Source organism: Strix aluco, chromosome 3 (assembly GCF_031877795.1).
Source record: "Strix aluco isolate bStrAlu1 chromosome 3, bStrAlu1.hap1, whole genome shotgun sequence".
Classification (NCBI taxonomy): domain Eukaryota; kingdom Metazoa; phylum Chordata; class Aves; order Strigiformes; family Strigidae; genus Strix; species Strix aluco.
In genome coordinates, this window is record NC_133933.1 from 35740517 (window position 1) to 35765656 (window position 25140).

The 25140-nt window shown below is 39.1% G+C and overlaps 1 protein-coding gene across 3 annotated transcripts in view; it reads right to left on the reverse strand.

Moving 5' to 3' along the window:
- The window catches only part of BABAM2 (BRISC and BRCA1 A complex member 2), a 178704-nt gene that overhangs the window by 60682 nt on the left and 92882 nt on the right, over window positions 1-25140 (reverse strand). For all 3 annotated transcript variants that reach the window (XM_074818096.1, XM_074818094.1, XM_074818095.1), the window contains one exon: window positions 22757-22866. In XM_074818096.1, the coding sequence (XP_074674197.1) occupies window positions 22757-22866 (110 nt within the window). The remainder of the gene's footprint in view (window positions 1-22756; window positions 22867-25140) is intronic.

Consider the following 25140-nt stretch of genomic DNA (forward strand, 5'->3'; position numbering starts at 1 on the left):
TTGTAGAGGGTGATGAGGTCTCCCCTCAGCCTCCTCTTCTCCAGACTAAACAACCCCAGTTCCCTCAGCCGCTCCTCATAAGACCTGTGCTCCAGACCCTTCACCAGCTTCGTTGCCCTTCTCTGGACACGCTCGAGTAATTCAATGTCCTTTTTGTAGTGAGGGGCCCAAAACTGAACACAGGAATCGAGGTTTAAACTGTTTTTATTTCCATGAGTGAACAGGATACTCCTGAATGTAGTTCTGCTACTTACTTTTTTTAAAACTTTCCTTTAGTTTTTCATAAGGATGCTCAAAGACCAGTCACCACTTGTTGGAGTCAATGCAGGTCATCTCAAGCACTGTGCTCTCTGTTGCACTGATGATGGGCACCACAAGGGAAAACTCACTGGAAATTTAACATTAACAAACAAGAGCCACCTGTATCCAGAGAATTGCCACCAGAGCTTTTAAGCACAGCAAAGGTAAGGTTTTCCACTTAGAGAAAACCAAGTTTAAGGAGGTGGCCATGGAAATGACAAATGCATGATGAAAGCTGGGTTTTGTTCCTGATAGGACTTCCCTAAATTTTAGGCAAATGGGTAATGTCCTCATTTCAGAACCTCCCTCCCAGCATGTATGCATGCATATGCACTACATAAAACCTATACTGATTTCTTCCCAGCTAGGGGTAGTCCTGTCTCACACACCTACTGCAGCAATTTGAACAAGTCACTAAGAAGTATGAGTAAATAATTAGTTCTAACAGCAGAGTTAAGTCAGCAGTGGGGCTCAGTAGTGACTTGCATTGTTCAAAATATTCATAAATGACCTACCAAAGAGGCAAGCTGCCAGGGGGCAGTCCAGTGACAATCTGTTACTGAGGGTAGCCAAGACAAGTTTCAATCATGAAGAGTAATAAATGGGTTTTTAAGCAGAAGAACTGGATGATAGCAAGAAATAGGAGATTTAACACAGACGAATATGAAGTGATGCACGAAGAAGAAACAATCCTAACCGAAAATACAAAATCATGGACACCAAGCTGAACATTCAGCTGACCTCGGGGTTATGACTGACAGTTCAGTTAAAACGTCAGCTCAGCACCAAATAAAAAGCCAAACAAAAAGCCAAACGAAAAGGAACTATGGGATTATGAGGAAAGAAGTAGAAAGTCATCTGCAGGACGACTCAAGTCTGGAAAGCAGAAAATGAGGGCAGGAGTATGACTGAGAACCATAACATGATAGGTGATGTGGAAAATGTGAATAAGCATTGAGTAGTTGCTGTCTCTTCCAATACAAGCGTAGTGGTCAGCATTACACCAAGCTAACAGGAGCTAGGTTCAAAACCAAAAGGAGGTAGATCTTCATGCAAGATGTAGTGGAGCTGTGGAATTCCCTGTTCCAATATCTTCAAAGGGTAGGCTGGACAAGTCCATGGAAGAGAAATTAATTCAGGATTACTGAATACACATGCATCAAAGTCCCTGAGCCACCAATGGCTTAGGACTGGAGAACTATTAGGGCAAAATATCAAATGTGCTAGCCCTGCTTCTATAAATTTTGCTATCATTTTGCACATGCATGTGATTTTCTAGTTGTGCAACATATTTAGATACTATTGCAAGGCAGTTTACAGGGATAAATTTTATTCACAAACACATATCTCTCAACATAAAAAAATTAAAAGGACTGTCACAGTATTATAGAACTAAAATAGATACTAATTGTTTAAATGATGGGGTTTGCTTAAAATTGCAATGAAAGTAGTTGTAAGTGTAACCTGAACTAATGGGGTGGGAAAAGGCAGAATTTTACATTGGTTATATTTAATTTTCCCCCAGAGAAGGTTTTAAAGTAACTAATTTTGTGATGAGCAAAATGAAAGGTGGTATACCTTCAAAGAGCTTTAGATTTGATAAAAAGAACGAATCACTGAAATAAATAAAGATCTTCCTCTGAACACCTCAACAGCTCTGCAACAACGACCTAACTTGTTTGACATGAACTCAGGCTGGGTGGAACATCTGGAAAAGCACCCCATCTGAAGGTGTAGGACCCTGCCCTCTTCTGCAAGTACCAGTGATATGTCAGGGATCATGATGATGTTTTTAAAAATGCACAGCTCTGCAAAACGTACTGTGCTAGCTTCCCCACCCCAGCTTAACGTACAATCCCTCTGACAATATCAACAGTTGCCTAACACTACATTTCACATACCACCATGATTTGGATGGCATGTACTTATTTGAAAGAGAATTTGAAGCACTAACAGTTACTGTCATGAGGTTTAAGAGGAGAGTGAAGGAAGTAAACTGAGAATCAAGGTTACAAAATGGCTCTATTCATTCCTCTGTGGGGATGAAACAGTATGAACAAAACAACCAAACCCCAAACACTATTTACTTTGGGAAACAGAGTATGTCAAAGTCCTCAGAGCAGGTGGAGTCAAATAAGGACACAACTGGCCTGAAGACACCACCAGCAAATTCCTGTGCACAGTGATATTTCTGAGTACAGGTATGGCTGCCTGCAAGATTCTGAGAGGAGGGTAAGCAAATCACATCCCCCAAACATGGTGGCGATTTAGGGATGCACTTACTCACTAGTGAAGGTCCACTTACAAGCAATGCTGGAGTTGTGATTAAAAAGTCTTACAGCCATCACAAACATCGCTGCCAAGGCCTCTTACATGAACAAATTTTGTAATTAGCCAGTGCTGCTGCCTGAGTCTATTTGTATGCTCTTTGTTTCAAGCCACTGCAGTATATAGTAAAGATGTGGGTGATGACAGATATAGCTAGTTCTGTTTAGCATTTTTTGGGAGGTGGGGGAGAGGTAGGGAAGACAACTACAAACATTTAACTTGATGCAACATTCTTTGTTTGCTCTGTGGGAGAGTTATAATGCAAACTCAAGGTATTTTCATTAATAAGAATTTGAAGTAAAAATACTAGCAAGTACAAGTAGATAGACCGATTTATTTGAATTGAATTCTGCAAAGTAGCACACCTCAATATTGAAATCTACAGATCATGAAACAGTTTTCCATAGGGCAGCAACAACCAAAGCATCTCCATATAAGCCCTCCAAACTCGGGATAAAAGCCCAGAGGAATCCCCTGTAAGCATGGGAGGTAAATTCAGTAGCTACGGTTAAAGTCACTACTTGGCTATTTCACTGGGAGTTCAAACTGTCAGAATTATAGCATGGAAGAGACTATCAGACCGAAGATGTGTCTATGAGGAATTAAAAGACAACCAACTCGCTTCCCAGTTGCCATTCAGTTTCTTTGCTGCATTAAAATCAGATAAAAATCAATCACTGATAGATTTCCCAGCCTTCCCTTTCTTACTAACTTCTGCCATTCCTGACACTGTAAAAGACTGGGAAACTGATGCTATCTCGTAAGACACAGCAAAAACCCCAGTAGTAAGTTATCAGAAATTTCCTACTGTGAAATACAGGTTGTATATTTAAGCATAAATAACTTCAGAAAGAACGAATACCAAAGGGGGAAAAAAAAAAAAAGCACTTGAAGCTTACAATAAAGAAAACATCTGAAGGCTGATATTATTCTAGAATCGTGTAAGTCAGAGACAAGAGGGTTCACCATCCAACACACTTCAGATTTGCACTTACCATGAAATCCCATGCTGCAAGGTTCAAGGAACAAAGCAGAAGCGGTCGAGAAGAATGGAACTATGTCATTCTTTTATGAGAGGCAAGTTTCCTGAAAAATTGTGTTGCCTGTTTGCAGCACCTGAGCTACACAGCCAAAGCCACACTTCTCAAACAGTAAAGAAATATAAATGATTTGCTTCTCTGTTCAGACTGACCTAACAGAGAAGCTTTTTGATAGAAATTAGTGATTGTAATAGTATTACTGAAGAGACTGGAGGTCATGGTTATATACATCACAAACTTTTCAAGTACTGCATACTAATATCTAGAGTATTCCTTGAAACTAACTCATCACTTCCTATTCTCCAAGTCTGCCAAACCAGTGGCATACCAACTGATTTAGCGTATCCATAAATTTCTAATATGATTGGTGTCCTAAATATTTTCAGAGCATGAAAGACAAAATTGGTTCAGAGAATGTCTAATTTTCATCCTTCAACTTGACAATACATGAAAAATAATATCTGAAATGCATTTATTGCCTAGTTAGTGACCTCAAATTCGATGTATTTGTGGAAAAAAGAAGACACATAGGTCTTTATATGTCAAATTTACGCTCCTATGGTCTGTGTAACACCTGCTCCAAATTCCTTTCTTTTTAGAGACCTACTTTGGAAAGTGACCTATCTAAAGCCGTGGTCAGCAGTTGGAAAAGCTATCTATCCTTCAAGGAACCATGTATTTATTCAGTGTCTAATTAGTGTCAACCTGAAGAACATTTATGAGAACTTGGTCAGGACTAAAAATAACTAATTGTAGCTCATCTAGCCAAATGCTGGGAAAGGTTGGAATGTTCAATACATAGTCTGATTTTTCTAACTTTGCAAGGGGAAATAAAAATGCAGTACATGTAAAAGCAAGTGAAGTTGGGAGAATGGCTGACTACAAATTATTATTTATCAAGTCCAAAACTCAGGGTAGACATTTCAAGAGCCCTAAGATACAAAAATTCTTTTAATTTAAAATTTTATACTTAGCCTTGAAAATCCAGCACTCTACCATCTGTCTAGTATGAAATCCCCAGAATTGCTCAATTCTACTGAACAATCTTCAGGACAAGGCATTTTCATATTTACTTCAATGTAAATCTACACTAAAGAGGAGATGAAACACAGACAACTCCAAAGGAAGGAGGAGAGGGACAATTAAAGAGAAAAAGCTCCTAGCTGGGAAAAAAAATAACTATGTTTAAAAAATGTATTTATATTACTTAAAAGGACAAGGAAGAGACTTCTGGGCAAGGCCTGGCAAGACAAGAGGCATATGCACTTGAACAAAGTGACAGAGAAGACAGAGATTCAGGAATGTCCCCAGAGTAGCAGCTTTGATAATTTGGGGGGTGAAATAGTGGAAAAGGAAGGAGGGGAACGGAGGGAAGGGAAAGGTTGCTGGAGAAATCAGGGTAGCACTTGAATATTAAAAGTATACTGATAAGATATAGTTTATGGTTAGTTTGTTTTTATATTTTAAATTTGTAACTTTACTTACAGTTCTGAAAAAAACCCTAACACTCCCCTTTGTGTTAGTTCACATACTTCCCCCCCCTCTTTCATATAGTACTAAGAGCAACCCAACTGAAACAGATATTTCTTCTCCAACAGTTAATTCAAATAAGTACTACACATTAACAAATCTTTTGGATACTTTCAACATAAAACAGAATTTAAAACAGCCACAGATGTGATGTTTCAAAAATCAACTTGGGGCACTGGTACCCTAATCAAGGTGAAAGTGTCTTCTGCACTACCATATCAAGACTGCCCAGACACTGGAGTAATTCCAAAGGACCAAATTAATTTCCAAAAGCTGTTTGTCTTTTTCCTTCCTAAGGATTTAGGTCTCACATTGTATGTACAGAATTATAAGCTGAGCTTATAAAGGCCTACTGCAACATTCTCAAGAGAACTAAACTGAAATTCATGCTATGTTGTAGGTATAAGAAATTACAATAAACCAAGTCCTTGAACATCACCATCTTAATTACAGAATTGCTCTTTCCCAAAAGCTCCCTATGAGTTCCTTTAATGCAATTTCACCCTCCCAAGTGTTAGTTATTATTGTCATTCCAACACAACTACAAAGAAACAGAAAAGTAAATTTAAGTACAAATAGATTTTTCCTGTGTGTTCAATATAATGGTACAACCCAAAATATAGATCCTACTACCTAAAATATGCTACTTGAGCTTTTTGGAAGGTTTAGACGAAGGGACAATTTGAGGTCATTCCCCCTAGCAACACACAACAACAAACATGACTTTCCCTGTGCAGCACCGATTTTATGTTTAAATAAATTATCAGAAAAACTTTTCTTTTTAATATCTGACTGATAAGCAAACCAATTCTACTTCACAGCTCCATTCCAGGTGTAAATGAACACACTGACTGGAAAACTTAAGCTTCCTCAAACTAATTGCTTCTGATTTCCTAGAAAATGCAGTTTGGGAGACTGAAAATGCCACACAAGCAAAATGATACAGTGTTTAAAAAAGAAATCCCCCACAGTCAATATACTGGAAATCATCTCTGAATCATCATTGCCCATCAGATTTCCAGATACCCTTTGCGCCCTCCTTTAGCAGAATTCCTATCTGACAAGCCTGAAAACAAGAAACAGATTCTCCTTTTGTCCTTTAGGATTCAAGAGTTATTCACCTATCTATTTGCTGGTATAATAAACTCAAAATCTGGGTTGAGAAACTTACCACAAGACCAACTTTAAAAGATTACTATGGAGGCTAGCAACAGTTTCTATGTTATTAATCCAATCAGACAGGTTTATGCCTGTCATCTTTGCCCAGATTTGAACTCCTGTTGCCCAAGAGAATAGAAATTGGTGATGCAGGAAGAAATGCTTAACTGTACAGTATTATTTGCTTGTGGCTCAGCAAGCAGTTAACCACATATGTGAAGCTCTGCCAAGATGTCCTCCTACAACAAAGGAACTTAAAAAAAAAAAAAAATCAAGAGAACACAAACACAATTGGTAATTGGCAGATTTTGGATGGAACACTATTTACCTACTATTCGTTCTTAAAATAGAATCGAGTATTTTTACGGGTTTTTAGGACTGAACAAAATGAAAAGACCTTTTCTGCTTGCCTTAACATACAATTATAATCAGCTTGCCAATTGCAGTATCTATTTATCTCTATGTTACTGAGATATTCTATCAGGGGTCAAGGATCAAAAATATACTGAACTATTAAAAATACCTTTCTCATGGTGGAAAGAAATGTACATCTGCACGTACTGAATTTTTTCCTTCATTTTCTTTTGAGCATACTGCTCAAATGACAACAGTGGAGATATTAGAGGAACCTGTATCATATGTCAGTGCACCTAAATGAGTATAGCCTCAAAACAGCCTATATAGCTAAGGCAGGGCAGCGATTAAGGACCATCACTAAGTGGGAAGGCATTTTAGGTACAAAATTTGACTCTAAAAGAAAGAGATCACATTTCTAAGCCTAGCAACATTTATCTGGTACAGAGTGAGATTATCAAAGGGAGACTCTATTTGGTTCTAGTTTCCTAATGATGAAATCTGACACACAGGGATACATTCACACATCCTGACAATATTTGGTACTAACTTACCCCAGACAGGTACCAAGAAGATAAACACATTAAAGTTCGTGAAAAACTTACAGATATTCAGATTAGAAGACAGTAAAATGTTTTATCAGTGGAACAGCATGAAGAAAATTGTGTATACTGTATTCCTTGCATCATTTCAAATCAAGCCTGGACAAAACGTGTAAAAATTTAACAAAAATATCCCTGCTAGTATGGTTGTAATTGAGACATTTGAGGGATGTCCTGTTGTGAAAAATAAGAAAATGTTTGTATTTTAAACATGAGCCACAGTTGCCAATTTAACCATCTCAGAAATGTGAGTTCTCCTTTAGTCCTGAAAAGAACAGTGAGAGGTTACTGCTGTAGAAGGCTTTCCCACAAACCTTCTCCATTTCATTCTGCTGCTGAAGAAAATAACTTAATGGCACCAGATATTAAAGGACTGTGCACATGCAGTACAAATATAACCTGCCCAAGATAACTGAGGAAGAATAAAGGAAAATACATACAAATAGAAGTGAAAAAACCCCACCCCAAACTGTCTCCTTTAATAGGCCAGTTGCACACAACACACTGCTGCTACAAGGCCTCAGCACAGTGTGCCTATAAATCCTGAACACCCCTACATTCTTGACTTTAAAGGGAGTCAGCTGTAGGACCTTGTTAGATATTAATTAACAAAAAAACAGGGAGTTGCCTTGGTGAAAAGTAAACAACATTCCAGCTGCACAGAGTCTGATGTAACATGGGTGGTTGCATATAGACTCTACCATTAAACTATTAAACAAAATATGCTGAACAGATTGGTAGATGAACAAAAATAGAATGCTAGACTTTCATAGCATTAGTATAACAAACAAAACCAGGGTAAATTATCCTTTTTTCTAGCATTTTCAGTGTGCTCGGTTGTACATAGAAAGTACTCAGCAATGCCATTTGCATTGCCAAGATCATTCACTGCTAGTGACTAGTGGTTCTATTTCAGGGTATTTTTTTTTTAAATTTTGCTGTAGTATATGAAATTTAAGAAAGAAAAATACAAATTAGTACTTGTGTACTGAAAAGAGACTAGGAGCCTTCAGTACACAGAGTTAAAAAGATAAAGTAAAAGAGAGTTCCCTGTATTACGCGCCTTGGTGTGGCAAGGCATACCGCCATCCATAATACTGACGCAAATTCTTTGATTTTTGCCCCCATACTGCCCTACACTGCTCTAAATTATGTCATGTACCAGCTGGTCCTAAAGGACCGTGCACTGGTGATACTTGTCAGAATATAGCAAACTCATATTCTCAATCCTCATGCCATCCCTTTGCTGTCAGCAGTGAGATGGGAACTTAATTTAACTTTCTACTAGCTCATCATGACCTCCAGCCAGACCAACCCCTACCTAGCAATATATCCTTAAGACCTCACCCTTCTGTGTTGCTAGAGAAGCACGTTGAGACTAACGAAAAAAGCCTAATTTATGGGGAGAGCAAGTGGTGTTAACATAGCTTCTATTACTGATTAGAAGTTGAAATGTAAGAATGGTAGCTCAAGGTTGAAGAGTACCTTGCTTCCATACCACCATGATAGATGGCATACCATTAACGACATCGTATAATACTGCTACAACAAACTGCACAGCTTCAATCCAGAGGGGCCTTTATGATCTCAAGGACCGGGCCAACTGAGGCCTTGAGATCCTCAGACTGAACTTTTGGAGGAACTCCTCCCCTGAGGAGGGTAGCAGAGGAGCAGACCAGTTCCTCAGGGAGGCTGTAGGATCTCCACTGTGGGAAGCATTCAAGACATGGCCAAACAAAGGTCCCGCTACACAAAACCTGAGCCAGGGCTGGCGGTAGTCCCGTGCCAAGCAGGAAGGTGGGCTGGATGACTCAGAGTTCCTTTCCAACAAAGAGTTCTACAACTCTGATGTGAAATAGGCCACTTATTTCTGCAAATGAATTTTCTACAAAACCACTGTAGCTATCATAGTTTAAGGAACTTTGATATGTTTTATAAACTGATGTGACCTCCAAAATTTTAATCTAACACTAGAAAAACAGAATCAGTAAAGAAATTCATAGTACTGAGAAATTCGATCCCTGTTATTACTGCGACATGTATCCTAAACAGAACACTGTCATGGAGGGGAAAAAAGGTTGTTCAATTACATGTAGTCCAGATTTTGATAAACACAATATAATGGAATTTTTTTGCTTTCACTGTTGCATAAAAATGCTGAAGTTTTCTCTCCTTTTATAAACGGAAGCAATTAACTGTAGAGAAAAATAACATTAAAAGAAATGTAAAATAAGCATTAAGTGTTAGAAAAAAACATTAATGTTGAAATGTTTTAAAATAAAGAGAAAAAGGCACTGAAATTGTAGACAATGCTCAATGACTGTTCTTGGATGCGCACTGATTTTGTGTATCAGACAATTAAAAGGGCCATTAGATTTTCATTGACCAAACAGTGCCTAAACTTTCAACAAGACTTCCTTTGTCATGATGTATGTTCATCATTCAACTGTCCTTGCAGTTTCTATGTCAACTGCAGGAAAAACTGCTACCTGACATGCAAAATACCAGAGGCTCACTTCTTGAAAATGAAACACATTTTCAGAGATGTGTGCAGAGCTAAAAACAAACAGCCAAAACAGAAACTAGAAAATAGAGACGGAACTTAAAGGAAAAAAAAGTGGCGGTAAGAAAAACTTAAGTGGTACATAAATGAACAAAAACAAGAGTACCAACTGAAAACACCAGGATTTGAGGTGGTAGGAAGCGAGTTACGTAGTCCTCATTACAGCTACAAAAGAAACACAGACAATCTTTGAGCAATGGAACAAATTAAGAGGATTGCTATGGAATTACATGTATGTGCCATCCAACCATCTTACCATTACAGAGTAAAAGGAGAAAAAACCCAAAAATATCTGGGAAGTCGACCAAAAACATGACCTGAAGGAATTACCTCCACAAAATGTCGCAGAAAGTCCTACTTGCCCTAGAGAGGAGGGCTAGGGAAGAGCAGAGGGGGCTGCTGCTGCTGAGGTACACGCAACCTCCCAGGACAGGCAGAAGTTGCACAGCTGTTTGAGTTGCTATCAAAGGCAATCACAAAGAAAGGAAAAGGAAAGGAAAGGAAAGCAAGCAGCAGTCACGCTGAAGAGCAGAATTGCTTTGCACGCAGTACTTAACATATGGAATAAACAGTACTGAGGCAACACAAGGGAACAATTAGTCTAAACGGTTTTGTAAATATCTTGGACAAATACCAGAAGAGAAGAATACTGAGGAAGACACTGACTAATTCAGGGGAGGGAAGGGGCCTAGATGGCTTTTCTGGCCTCCTTCTGTCCTTATGTGCCCTATATTTATATTTGAATGCTTGCATTACCCAGCATATAGGCTATTTAAGGTCAGGAAAGCATTGCAGTAGCACAGCTGCCTCCAGCAAGTAGTGCTTGACATCACTAAACCACACAGAAGAGCACAGCCCTTTTATTGGCTTCAACAGCAAATATCTGCAAGCAGAATTGTTTCGCTCTATTTGTACAGGTTTTTCCACTGCACTGTGGCGTCTGCAACTTTGGTACCAATAGTTTTGTCCACTGAAATTGTTACACAGCTGAAGCTTCCTCCTCATGTATTTTCAGTGGCCCCTGACCAGAAACCAGCTCGAAGAATTTAGTTTTAAAATCCAATGAAAAAGAATCTATATTTTCGTATTCTAAAATTTCAGTTCTTGCCAAATTTAACCTGTCTTCCTCTGTGGGATGTTTGACACATACTGCACGCACATATTAAATATCACATGTGAGCTCTGTGATTTAAATTCTGTAATATTCTTTGCTGACACACACGTATGTTTTCCAAACTATACATAAAAAGAGTCCTGATTTTTTTCCATTAACACACTGACTATGTGATTTGTAGAAATCATACAACCATAGAATGGTTTGGATTGGAAGGGACCTTAAAGATCATCTAATTCCACTCCCCTGCCAAGGGCAGGGACACCTTCCACTAGATCAGGTTGCTCAAAGCCCCGTCCAACCTGGCCTTGAACACTTCCAGGGAGGAGCCATCCACAACTTCTCTGGACAACCTGTTCCAGTGTCTCACCACCCTCACAGTGAAGAATTTCTTCCTTATATCTCATCTAAATCTGCCCTCTTTCAGTTTAAAACTGTTACCCCTATCCTATCACTACACTCCCTGATAAAGAGTCCTTCCCCACCTTTCCTGTAGGCTCCCTTTAAGTACTGGAAGGCTGCTATAAGGTCTCTTCAGAGGCATCTCTTCTCCAGGCTGAATAACCCCAACTTTCTCAGCCTGCCCTCATAAGGGAGGTGCTCCAGCCCCCTGATAATCTTCATGGCCCTCCTCCGGACTTGCTCCAACAGTTCTATGTCCTACTTATGCTGGGGGCCCCAGAGCTGGACACGTACTCCAGGGGGGGTCTCATGAGAGAAGAGTAGAGAGGGAGAATCACCTCCCTTGACCTGCTGCCACACTTCTCTTAATGCAGCCCAGGATACGGTTGGCTTTCTGGATTGCAAGCGCACATTGCTAGCTCATACTCAGTTTTCCATCCACTAATACCCCCAAGACCTTCTTCACAGGGCTGCTCTCAATCCACTCACCACCCAGCCTGTATATGTGCTTGGGATTTCCCCAACCTATGTGCAGGACCTTGTACTTGGCCTTGTTGAACTTCATGAGGTTTGCATGGGCCCACCTCTCAAGCCTGTCCAGGTCCCTCTGGATGCCATCCCTTCCCTCCAGTGTGTCAACTGCACCACACAGCTCAGTGTCACTGGCAAACCTGCTGAGGGTGCACTCAATCCCACTGTCTGTCTTGCCAACAAAGATGTTAAACAGTGCCAGTTCCAGTACCAATCCTTGAGGAACACCACTCATCACTGCTCGCCACTTGGACATGGAGCCGTTAACTACAACTCTTTGAGTGCGACCATCCAGCCAATTCCTTATCCACTGAGTGGTCCATCCACCAAATCCGTGTTTCTCCAATTCAGAGACAAGGATATCATGAGGGACAGCGTCAAAGGCTTTGCACAAGTCCAGGTAGATGACATCAGTTGCTCTTCCCTTGTCCACCAACCCCATTGTAGAAGGTCATCAAATTTGACAGGCATGATTTTCCTTTAGTGAAGCCACGTTGGCTGTCACCAATCACCTCCTTATTTCCTGCGTGCCCTAGCACAGTTTCCAGGAGGATTTGCTCCATGATCTTGGTAGGCACAGAGGTGAGACTGACTGGCCTGTAGTTTCCCGGGTCTTCCTTTTTTCCCTTTTTAAAAATGGAGGTTGTGTTTCCCCTTTTCTAGTCAGCAGGAACTTCACTGGACTGCCATGACTTCTCAGATATGATGGACAGTGGCTTAACCACTTCATCTGACAGTTCCCATGGATGCATCTCATTAGGTCCCATGGACTTGTACACCTTCAAGTTCCTTAGATGGTCTTGAACCTGATCTCCTACAGCGGGTAGTTCCTCATTCTCCCAGGCCCTGACTTTGCCTTCTGCTACCTGGGCGGTGTGACTGCAGCACTTGTCACTGAAGACTGAGGCAAAAAAATCATTGAGTACCTCAGCCTTCTTTCTCCATATCCTGGGTAACCAGGTCTCCTGTTTCGTTTCAGAGAGGGCCCATATTTTCTGTAGTTTTCCTTCTATCACCAACATACCAATAGAACCTTTTCTTGTTGCCCTTGACGTCCCTGGCCAGATTTAATTCTAATAGGGCTATGACCTTCCTAACCTGATCCCTGGCTGTATCCCTCCCAGGCTCGCTGTCCTTGCTTCTACCCTCTGTAGGCTTTCTTTTTATGTTTGAGCTTGTCCAGGAGCTCCTTGTTCATCCATGCAGGCCTCCTGGCATTTTCACTTGATTTTCTCTTTGTTGGGATGCATTGCTCCTGAGCTTGGTGTCATGAAAGACAGGAGTGGTTTATAAACCCACTGAAATGAAAGGATTTCAAAACACTGCTACCCCATGTCATGTTTGATAAACATCTTAAATATGCATTTCCAAATTTTCTTAGCTAGATACATTAATGACTGCAACAAAAAAATCCCACAAACCCAAAAACCCAGAATGATGCAAGGCAAATGTGCCTCACAGCATACAACAGAATTTTGGCTCTTAATCATCCAGATCAAAGAACTGTTGAAGCACACAACTTCTTCCCTATCCAAGTGCTAGGGGTTTCTTCTAATGAAAATCAGGGTGGGAAGTGGGATGTTGAACATCCAGGTCTTCTCATGACACCAGTTTTGAATTTGATCAGGGTGCAAAACTCAGAGGCGGGTCCCACAGTTTAGCTGTAGCCTGTGACAACTCAAAGACAGCAGAAGAATTCACTGATTTGCAATGAAAGAGAGCAGGGAGCAGCAGTACTCATTCAAGGTACGGAAGAGGACTACAGGTACAAGAGTATTTCTTTCTTGCTGGGGAAAAAAAAAAGCAAGATTCTACAAACATAACAGGAGTATGCAACTCCTTGGATGTCAGGGCACCCATAGGCCAACTCCAGCTACCTCTTTGTGTTTCTTCCAGGTTGCAGCTTAATCAGCTCCTGCTATTCCTCAAGAAGTGCTGGCTGTAGAGGAATGAAAGATGCAAAATGTACAGGACTCACATGAAGTCCTGCTCTGCACAGTTATGGTTTTGGCTGTTTCCGCTTTCTACAAAGATCAGCCTACATGTTTTTCAAAAAGCAAACCTATAAAATACAGCAACTTCATTCCATTTAAAGAATGGCTTTTCTAAATTGCCTACAGGATACACTTTCATTTAAAGAAAGCTGAAGTTTAGTATAGTTTCAGGATGCCCATGTTTGGTTTACAATTCAACAAATCTTTGTGATTTGTTAAGTGGATTCTCCCAAGAAAGAAGTTCTCAGTATTTCTAAAGGGGAATCTGTTATCAAGGAAAACATTATTCAACAAAAAGTCTCACATTTGTGAATATGTCTTTTATACATATGCTCCAGGTAGGTCTAATGTGCAAGTGCTGAGAGGAAACAGGGTTTCAGCTAACATTCACATGAGCTGAGTAGCTCATGCAGTTAAGTAGCAGGACAGACTGTGACTGCCTCATACGCCTTAAATGAAATCAGCAATACAATGAATCACATTCTTGACAATAATTAGGGAAAAGGAAACCCCCAGAAACTTAGTAGTCACGTTGCAAAAATCAGCCGTAATTTATTTTGGGGAAATGGCATCTTCATACAAGGGATAATTAAGGAGATATTAAAGCTCCTTTCAAGAAGACATTAAGTTTAAAGTGCCACTGACTGTTGGCAGGCAGAAAGTGAAGAAAACTGAGGGGTGGTAGCTAGTACTACTGTGGGGTCAGGAAGCTTATGGGAAAAAGGCAGGTCAGCAGGGGAACAAGCCCTTGTGGTAATCTTGAAGGATGCACTTTAATCCTTTGACCACACAGACAATGGGGCCAAGATCCCTCCACTTACAGTCTCCCTCCTGCCCACTGGATTCCCTGCAGGGCTGTTCCTCTGCCATCCTAAAGCCACACTCCCCGTGTCACTGCATTCCCTGCCGAAATGCCAGCTACAGGGATGTGGTTCCTAGTGGATACTGCCAGCTCTCCCCACTTGGTGGGAAGAAGACAACAGAAGCAATCAAAACTGAGGTCTTTCACATCCAACTGAAGTCTGCGTTTCACATTTTTTAGAGGTTTTATCTGAAAATCCTTAACTCTTCACTTCTAAGTGGTCAGATTTGTACCTGTTGAATGTGACCATCTGGAAGCAAGCATTAAACAGTGGCTGACTTTTTGTTAACTGTTTTCAATAATAAAACAGGAAAAGTCTGAAGACAGAACACTATAATGTGCAGATCACAATTAGAGTGAAGTTCTCTGAAAACAAATTATTTAGTCACCATATTCAGAAAGAAAGCCACATATCCCAAATATACAAAAATCAGCTTCAGTGAAGCTCTGTTAAAAGTTGGTATCACATTCTGTAGTGGTGGGCTTGGATTTACATCAAGAACTGGGAAAAATACCCATGTGGCAACAAAAGCGGGTTCAAAGTGTACTCTAGGAAATTTCAGTTTTCATAACTGTTGAGTAAATGTGCCTTTCTATACTCACTGCACTTGCTGCCAAGACAAATTTTAATTAACTCATTGTAACTACTGTTTGTCAGGTTTGGTAATTAATACTCAGTTAGAATGGATACAGTTGAACAGCTGAAGCTCAACTTTGAGCTTAAAGAAAAACCCTCCATGTCCCGCTCATGTGATTACATCTAAGGATAAATTGGCAGAAGTCTCAGACTTGTCAGATAATTTCTAAATTTGATGCAGTCAGTAACTTTGAAGCGCTTTTCTTCTGCAAGAGCTACTTCATTCCAAAGAGACAGTCTGTGGAATTAAGCATGTTTAACAACAGAGAAACTACTACTTCAATTGTGATTTCCCAGCAACTTTGTATTTAATTGTTGTTGCTTTTTAAAGTAGTATTTAACAACAGCACATTATCCATCAAACCACAATTAACTTAGCCCTAGACAAACTCCCTGTTAAGTTTCTCTACATACAAATTTTGCAAATCAGGTTAAGACCTAGTTAGGAATTTTTTAGGTTAACATTTAACCCCAGTTACCCGACCCTTGTTCTGTGGCACAAGCCATAGAATAAAAAAAGATGACACTTGTTTCAAATTTCTCTGGTCAGCCTAACTAATTTTATGGAAAATATTTCAAGGAGGTCCTACAGCTGGCCCACAATGTTCTTTAGAACAAATGGTTCCACATAAAAAACCCAAAAGATTCCTATTAATTCTTAGGTATGAAAAAAATCCTGTTACCTGTGACAGACACGGTTCAGTACTAACATGGATTGATTCTGTTCAGCAGTCTTCCTTTCTCCTTCAAAAACATGTCAAGAAAGGAAGACGAAATCTGCTGTGTGTGCTCTAACGTCTTGGGGAAATATCTGAGAAAGGCACTTCAGTACTGCACCAGGGATGTCAGAATGGCAATAAAAATACCCTTCAACCCCCCAAACTGTAAGAACAACATAGGCAACAGAAAAGCCAAAAACATTTGATGTATCAGAAGAAAAGTAAGATTTTTTGTAAAACTAACACGAATTTCTGTAGCAAAGTAAACACAACCTAAGATTTTTTTTTTTTTTTTTAATTCCTGTTACAAATACATGGGAAGATTTCAAAAGTACTAAGTACTGGCCTAACTAGTAACTGAGATGACAGTAATTTTCAATGTCATTTCCAGAGTTAGTTTCGACTAATTAAAAGTGCTTCTGACAATCTCACTGTACAAACATACAAGTCTAAACATATGGGCAATGGTAAAGAACCATTATACTGTCTGACGTCCTAAGGAAAAATTACTTTGTTCCCTTTTTCCTTCATTATCACCCTTTGTAGGAGGGTAAACACGCCTAGAAGCAGTGATACCACAGTAAAAATGCTGAGAAGGATGTTTTAGAAAAGTGAATCTTTACAACGGTACTTAGAAATGCCTGTGTTGAAACAGGGCTTATTACAATGAAACATGGTATACTTATACCATATGACAACATAACATGAAACAGAACTGTACACTTAATTACAGTAGCCTGAAATAAACTATATGTACACAAGTGAAAAAATGCAACACCTTAACGGAAAGATTTGTATCTAAAGGAAACAAATGTGTTTAAAACTACTGAAATTTCTGCAGACCATTCCACTCAGAAGTATGTAGAGGAAGGGAGCTGGAGAGAGTCCTGTATCACGTTTCCATTTTCTTTTGTAATTTCTTTTCATTTGTTTTCTAGATGTACTTTTCTACTATACAAGAAAATTCTTTAAGGGGTAAAGTACTTGATATATCATGTAAAAATACTCCCTCCACCATCAGGTTACAGAACTTTATGCATACAGGCTGACACTCTGAGAGAAACCTGACAAAACCTCCACAAAGACACAAACCCTTCCCAATGTTCAACTCTAAGTTTTGCTCTGAGACTCGAGGCAACGCTGAGCTCTGGATTGCCACCAAGCATATTTCAGACCAAAAACTGCCCCTTATCTCCTATACAGAGAAACTGGTACCTCATTACCTAGCAACGAAATCAGTCCCACTGAACTGCCTCAATTATTTCATACCTCAATGATTAGGTCTAATTGCTTAGTCTCTTAACAGAAAGAAAACCATCTTAAAAACCTCACTAAGTGAACCATTTAAGGACAGCTTTAACATCGCCAGCATTAAAGCACCATTTAGATGATGGACACATAATCTTAGTTCTACAACTATTTTCACTAATTGTTCTGTATCAGCTTCAGAAAAAAAAAGGAACAGCCGGTACAGTTGAATGCCTGGGATAGAAATACAAGTCAATCTGTTTTGACTATCAATCCCAGTCTACCCTGATCTCTTCTGAAGCTGTCAACAGCCCAGCAAAAGGTGGCTGCAGCAAAGCAGATAATTTTTAGGACACATGAAGAGCTGTAAAGCAGAGCTAGACTGGAAATCAGGTTATGGTACTGGCTACAGTTTCAGAAGATTTGGATGATGGAGACATGGCACATACAGCAGGCTGGAGATCTCACTGACTCATTGGCGAGGCACTGTGTAGAGGCATGACCAAATTGGGCTTAATGGAAGAGAAAGCTCTGCAAAGCAACAGTCATTCCTGCTTCCCATGTCTGCAAAGATGCTCTGGGATTTGAAGAAGTCAGAGACTGTCTTGGCTGTCTACTAACAATTCTACTGAAATCATCAAGTCGGATGAATAGGCACATTTTAATTTGCCAAATAGAAGACCTTCTTACTTCCGTCTTTGTAGAAGACAGACATATAAAAAACCCTAAACATGACCACTCATTTAAAGACTGTGTTATTCATAATCATTCTGAAACAGCGGGCTTGAACCAGTGACGTGCACTCAGCAGTATGGCACGCCAGCTTTTAAGGTGAAGCCCTTCACAGCACCCCTGCATCTCAAACGTAGCGAGAGGCAGTACCTGGCAGTAAATGGGTAATATTCTGTGGTTTTTCCCCTCCAGCTCCCAACAGTAAGGACAGGTAAAAGATAGGAAACACTATAAAGCAAATACACGTTTAAATTTCTCTTCTGTGTGTTGGTTTTTGTTGGGTTGGGTTTTTTTTGGTTTTTTTTTTTCCCATCAGTGAAAAACATACAGAAACATTCAAAGACTAAGAGTTCAGACCAGGTTCTTGTTATTCTCCCCTGCCCGTATGAGAAGATTAAACGCAGTCACCGAACTCTGCATACCACCCTCAGTCACGAAGAACCCTCTGGCACAGCTCCCAGACCAGTAAAACACGGCCATTTCAGTCCCCAAAGCATGGAGCCTGATCCATTTAAGCAAAACAAGTTCTACTGACAGCTGGTTTTCTTAGCATATTCACGTCCGAGTATTTATCAGAGAAAAGCCCTCCAGGACAACAGTGTTTATTGCAGGATTATTTCTGTGAATCCAGGGAACACAGCATTCACTGAGCAACAGTGTTTCTACCCTTATATCTTTTTCCTTTAAAATGTGAACCAAGACAAACCCATTTTTATTTTCTTTAACACAGACAACTCAAGAAGGAAAGAAAACAAACCATACATTAAATTTCTTTTTTTTTAAAAAAAATCTTCTGATCCACATTCACGTGTAGTATGCTGACACACATTTTAAGCATTAATATAAAAATTAGCTGTTCAATCTCACACTGACTCCTTGGACTCAGAGTCTAGCGACTTTTAATAAATGGAAACCAAAGGTATGCTGGGTATTTTTATTACAAATTTTCTTTCCATATGAATATCTACTATACTTTCACTAGAAAGATAATTTTGAGCAAGCAAGATGCTTTCTATCAACAGGTTCAGAGACATTATGAATAACACATGGAAATGTGACAGAGACATAAAGGGTAAATATCCCAGGAGCTCCTTGTCATGCAGAGAAGTGCAGAAGCAGCCTCAGAATACGTCTGTGCCTGCCTAGCAGCAGGAGAAGGTCAGGTGGATGAGCAAGTGAGGGGTCTCAGGTACTGACACTGCTTAGCTCTCTGACTCTCTCCCCAGAGCACAGCAGCCATCAGCAGGGGATGAAGAGAATCCTGTGGCCAGCCCCATGCCCCGAGGTGGGAGGAGGAGCAGGACAAGCCGTAGGGGACACACTCACAGATGCTGACAAGCACCATCCTCTCAAGTTGGGTGGTCAGTCTGTGAGGTTTCCTAGCTTACCACTTCCTCCAGAAGTCTGCAGAAACTTGTTTTTATGATACTACAGTTATGATGGTAGTTTTTAAAGAAAATGCATATCATAAATATCCCATGTTTCATTTTAACTTAATCTAATTTTTGAAATCATTAAAAGTGACTGTTATTGGCATCTATCTGCTTATTGATGCAGTGCAATAAAGAATAAGAATTCTTAAAATTATAAAATGAAAGTTGTTTCAAGTGATTGAGTTCAAATTAAAGAAACATTAAGTAGAAATTGCTGTTAATATGTTTTGAACAATTAGTATTTAAAGGAATGGTTTTAAATTAGCAGGTTTTAATAAAAGAATGAAACCAGGTATAGTTATGAATAATTATTGCTGAGATTTTTATAAACTAACACAAATGCTTCCCATCCCTAAGTGTGGGGTTGTTATTTTACTGTAAGAACTGGACTTTACACTCTTGCAGCCAGACAACACCACACAAGTCAATGGAACACCGATACTGACTCGAATGAGCCACAATACTTCTCTACTGCATTTCTACCCCCTGCGTTAATATATGAGCTTTTTCGAGCCAACCAATGTACTAATATCTTAGCCCCAAACCATAAGAAGTGGACATGTCTCTCATTTTGCAAATGTCTCTTTCAGAGTCTATGACAAAGGGCAGTCAAAGTCTTACTAGTATTATGTTTACCATCCATCTTAAAATAGAGCAAGTGTGCTTTACAATAATCCTTTAAAGGAAAAACACTATATTCATATTGCTAGGGCTCAAATTTGCTGACAAGATCTGTGGGTATGTATCATTTTTAGAAAATGCAGTGTGGGAATGCATGTTTATATGGTAGAGCACAAAAGCAATTAAACCTCTTGGGAAAGAAGGAGATAACTCACGTTACACAAACAGGCCCTTCGCTCTTATTTCTCTACAAAACTGAAACATTTCTATCTGAAAATGTTTTTTCATATGTCAGGAAAATGCTATTCCTGTTTGCTTGTTCCTCCTAAGGTGAACAGAGTTTAGTATTTGCAAAATAATTGTGGGAATTGAGTATTTTTCCTGTTTTGTTGAGTACTTGGGAATGTTATGTTGGGAACTGTCAACTACTACTTACTCCACCTCAAAATCTGCTGCATAAAAAAAATACACTGGTAATTTGCTTACATCGCTTTTGTAGATGCAATTACTGTTAGCAGCAGGAAAGAACTTTCATAAGCAGAACACAATTCAAATGTAACATGCCATGGCCTCAAGTCATTAAACTAATCCTCCGGGCTTCTTGAGGCTTTTTGTACTTTTGGCAAAAAGTATAAAGAAGTATGCATTGTTGCTTCAGTTCCCAAACATTGGAAAGTTAAATATCTAGACTGTCAGCCCCTGCGAAACAGAGCAGAGGGAAAGAACAAGAGACAAATATACCTTTGTTACTAAAGTGCAATCGAACAAACATTGAAAACATACCCAAACTTTTTTTCATGGCACACAGGAAGCAGCCAGTAGAATAAAGCAAGGTGCAAGAGCTCACGAGCAACTCTGGTGTTATGGGTTACCAGTACCTAGATACTGTGATGAATGCCCTACAAATGCACGAGGATGGATTGAGTTAGATGACTGAAGTGTCTCAACTCTGATATACAGATAACGTGACAAGGTGTGGCATGGAACTCCAGGGTTTACTGGCATGATTTTAACATGACTACATAAGCTATAAATGACAAAGCCATAAATACATCAGATGTGTCAGATATATGCTAACAGCACTTGAATATCTTTCTGCTATATTGCTCTACATCACACATCTAAAATCAGATATTTTTTAGGGCACTGACAGAAAGTGCAATACTTTTCGGAAGCCAAATTGTTCCTTTGTATTGTTATTCTTCTTGGAATCGAGAGGTTAAGATCTTTCTAAAGATACTGTTGAAAGTGGGAAAATAGGCAATGTATTCATTAGCACAAGGGTCATTTAGACAGACATAGTGGCCTGAAATACACTCAACATGTGATGGAGCTGAAAATACAATGGAAACTAGTGACAGCCCATTTGCTTTTAACAGCAGCTGAACAGAAGAATCTTTTGGAACACGGAAGGATAATTACATGTTTGACTACAATTATTCCCTCAAATAATGCTGACAAAGTAGTGAATTGCTAAAAAATAGGAAAATGTAAAAGCTGCTAAACATATTGTGTGTGTGTTTGTATGTGCATGCATAACCTACATTTTCTTAAATAAAATATCAAGGAAGTCTTAGGCCTTTATCTCAATCCAATCTTGGGTTTTGTTTTTTAAACCGCATCCAACAGTTTATACAGACCAATGCCCTGTTGAGCAAAATGCAAGATACCATGTTCCTTCACTCACACAAACTTTATCATTAAAACTGTGGTAGTTAGTGTTTCCCATCTTTTCTTCTCTACCCAGAAGTGTCATCACCAGTTTAGAGGAAAGTCGCTGCAGTATTAACCACAAAAACAAAGCGTCACTGAAACAATGCTGGACCAGTTTGACTGCTGTATATCTGAACAGTCTAATGTAGTTACTTTTTCGAAGCAGACGTTACAAGACTGAGATACTGAAGGGAAGGAGAAGCATTGAGACATTCTTAACTCCAGAAATGGAAGAAGAAAAATTTAATGAAAGCAGACTGATTTCTAATCCTCCCCCTTCCATTTTAACAGTAGAAACTCATTTCTCAGCAAATCTGTTTGCCAACTGGTAAACAGATCCGTAAGGTTCAACAATCTTCAAATAAAATAGTCAGATATTCTCTTGGAAAAAAGTAACTTATTAAAGTTGAAAATTCCTGAAAAATAGTTAATAAAGCCCTTTAGCATCTATGACAATACTTTATTCAAATGTATTATATTTATACAGAGTGCTTACCTTCTCAAAAGAAAAAGAAATTAAAGATTCCCCCACAAAAAAAGCTATCAGTATGCTGTACCATAGGAGGCACCCAAAATATACTCCTACAGGAAAACACAGCATAGTTTTCAGATTATGATGCTACAGGAATATTACATGTAGCCAGTGATGACTTTTCTTCATCCATCTGTGGTCCAGCCATAGATACAGAACTACCTGAAAGAAGATCTGTCATTTCTCCACCACACACACGCTCACAGTGATCACTATGACTTAAGCAATTCAAAGCAATCACATGTTACCACCTAGCAAACAATCCTCACATATATCAGCAAAAACCTGAAAGTTCAGAGATGAAGTAGAATGAACACTCCAGAAAAAAAACAGTCTCACTCACTGTTCAATACGTGGGGAGAGGTACAGCTTAGGAAAAACCTGAGTAGCTTCTGCATCCTCAAAACTAACGGAGAGAAGTGCAACATCTTCTCCAGGATCTTCATTCACATCCTGCACATAGAAAATAATAAATACAAAATGGCAAATGACAGAGTACTTATAAGCTTACAGATAACAACTAATAAGTCATATACCAATTCCTTTCGGAGAGACTAAATAAGGAATCTAAAGTGTAACCACTGAAAAATACATTGCAAATGTATTCTTTCTTACTATGTTAGTACTTAAAATGTTCTGCCATGCTTAATTTCCTTTAAAGTATCAAAATAAAACTAGTGCGTTAGCAAGTGTACAGGAGTGTAGTGTTCTTCAATTAACTGAACTACGTATTTCAGTAAAGATGCAAATTTCAATTTTAAGAATTCCTGGTTTAGCACTAACATCAGATGCAAATGCCAAAGAATTTTTTAAAATGCTATAATATCACTGATTTATGACCACAGATTTTATATTTGTTATTTTTCAGAGTAGTATACGGTCCAAAATATCTGCTGTACTCAACTCCTACTTCTCTTGTGGATGAAAAATGTTTTTTGTGATCAGAAATTTGTATCTAGAAGTCATTGTCCCCAAGTTTCCTGCAAATCAAACCTATGCATTACTTTCGGCAAAGATTGCATACTGTATAAAAACTACTGTAAGAAAAAAAAAAAATCCATGCTAAATATCATGACAGTCAATCTTAATGCATTCACAGATGAGGCCTCCTTTGTATCAGAACAATCAGTTACAGTTTTGGGTTCAGCTAGAACAAATTGTTTCTGGTTAGGACCTGACATCTCTCCAACTCATAAATCACATACAGTACAAACAAGCATATTTCTGCTACACACAACTTCATTTAAGCTCTTGACCTCTAGTTAGAAAGTAATGAGTTAGCAGTGTAGTCACCTTCATCAACAGCAAGTAATACGGTGTCACTTGCTGCTCACAAAGAAGTCCTTTAATGTGTTTGTGCATATGTACATAGCAACTTGCCAAGATGCATTTGTTTTTATCCGTTTTGGAAAAATACAAGAGGAAATAGATAACCCAGCAGATATGTGCTCAAAGCAGGATCAACATGGTGCAGTGTGCCCTGGTATGCTGTCCCACAAGCAGCTGTGAGGAAGGAACATGCAACCACTTAAACATTGTTAGGAGATCCTGCCCTAACTGGGGAGAAAAAAAAGAAAAAAGGGGCTGCTGAGTGGTTTCAGGAAAACAATCTCATTCCATTTGAAGCTTTGGCAGGACTGAAACTGTTAACATCCAGAGACACTAGTTGCATACCAGTTATTATGTGCAGTACACAACACGCCAAGAAACTTAGTGATAAGCTGCAGGGAAGAATGGGTCTTAAAAAAAAGCCTAATTGTCTTAGATGAAAAACGAGACAGAGCTGACAGTGTTTTCTTAAATTCTGCCCTGGTGTGCAGCTCACTTCTGACAGCTGAAAGAAAAGCATACTCTTAGAAATGCCACTAAAACGGTCATGAGAATACTATGGCTGGAAATCAGAACACGGTTTTAACCTGAAGTTGCAGGACAACACTCCATATGGGTGGTGAGGACAAAAACTAGTTGCTGTCCTGTTGGGGTATGATCAGTTTATGGATGGGATTATGTGACATGGTTGCCTGTAATGGCAACGGACAGGATCTTGTGACCCACAATGTTCCTTTCAGTGTTAAGTTTCCAAGGGGTACTGTCATCTACAGTAGAACCACCAGCACAGATTACAAAACCTTTTTCAACAAGACAAACAACAACAAAAAAATACGCAAGAGTGCAATTCCCCCCAACCTTTTCCCCAGTATTTCATATACTTCCATCATTAAGGAAAAACTTTAAATGAGGAACAGCATTCACTCCTGAAGCTGAGTATGCCATTAACTGGCTTTTTCCCATTAATTTGCTAATTGTGAATCAAATGAAAAGAACTATTAAGTCAGATTAAGTAGTAATGCTAATGATTAAAAAGATTTTATTTTAATGGGCACTCTTCAAGAGATGACAAGTACATATAATACATTCACTTGTGTATGTATACAGCTCTTCTGAGACCATCTTCTTTTGTTTGTAATTCTTTTCAAATAATTTGTTTTTACAGAATAGAACCTACATGCATTTTACAAGCTACATGGAAAAAACCAAATGTATTTAATCTTGCATTTATTATTAGTGCTTAAATTGATGTGCACACACAGATTGACACCACACATAAGACCAGTTTTTAGAACATGCTTACGAATCAAACAAAATAAAACATGGGGAAAAAAAAATCAACCCCGAAGCAGATCAGGTGAACACCAGTACAGCATCCATTAATCCATACAGTAATAC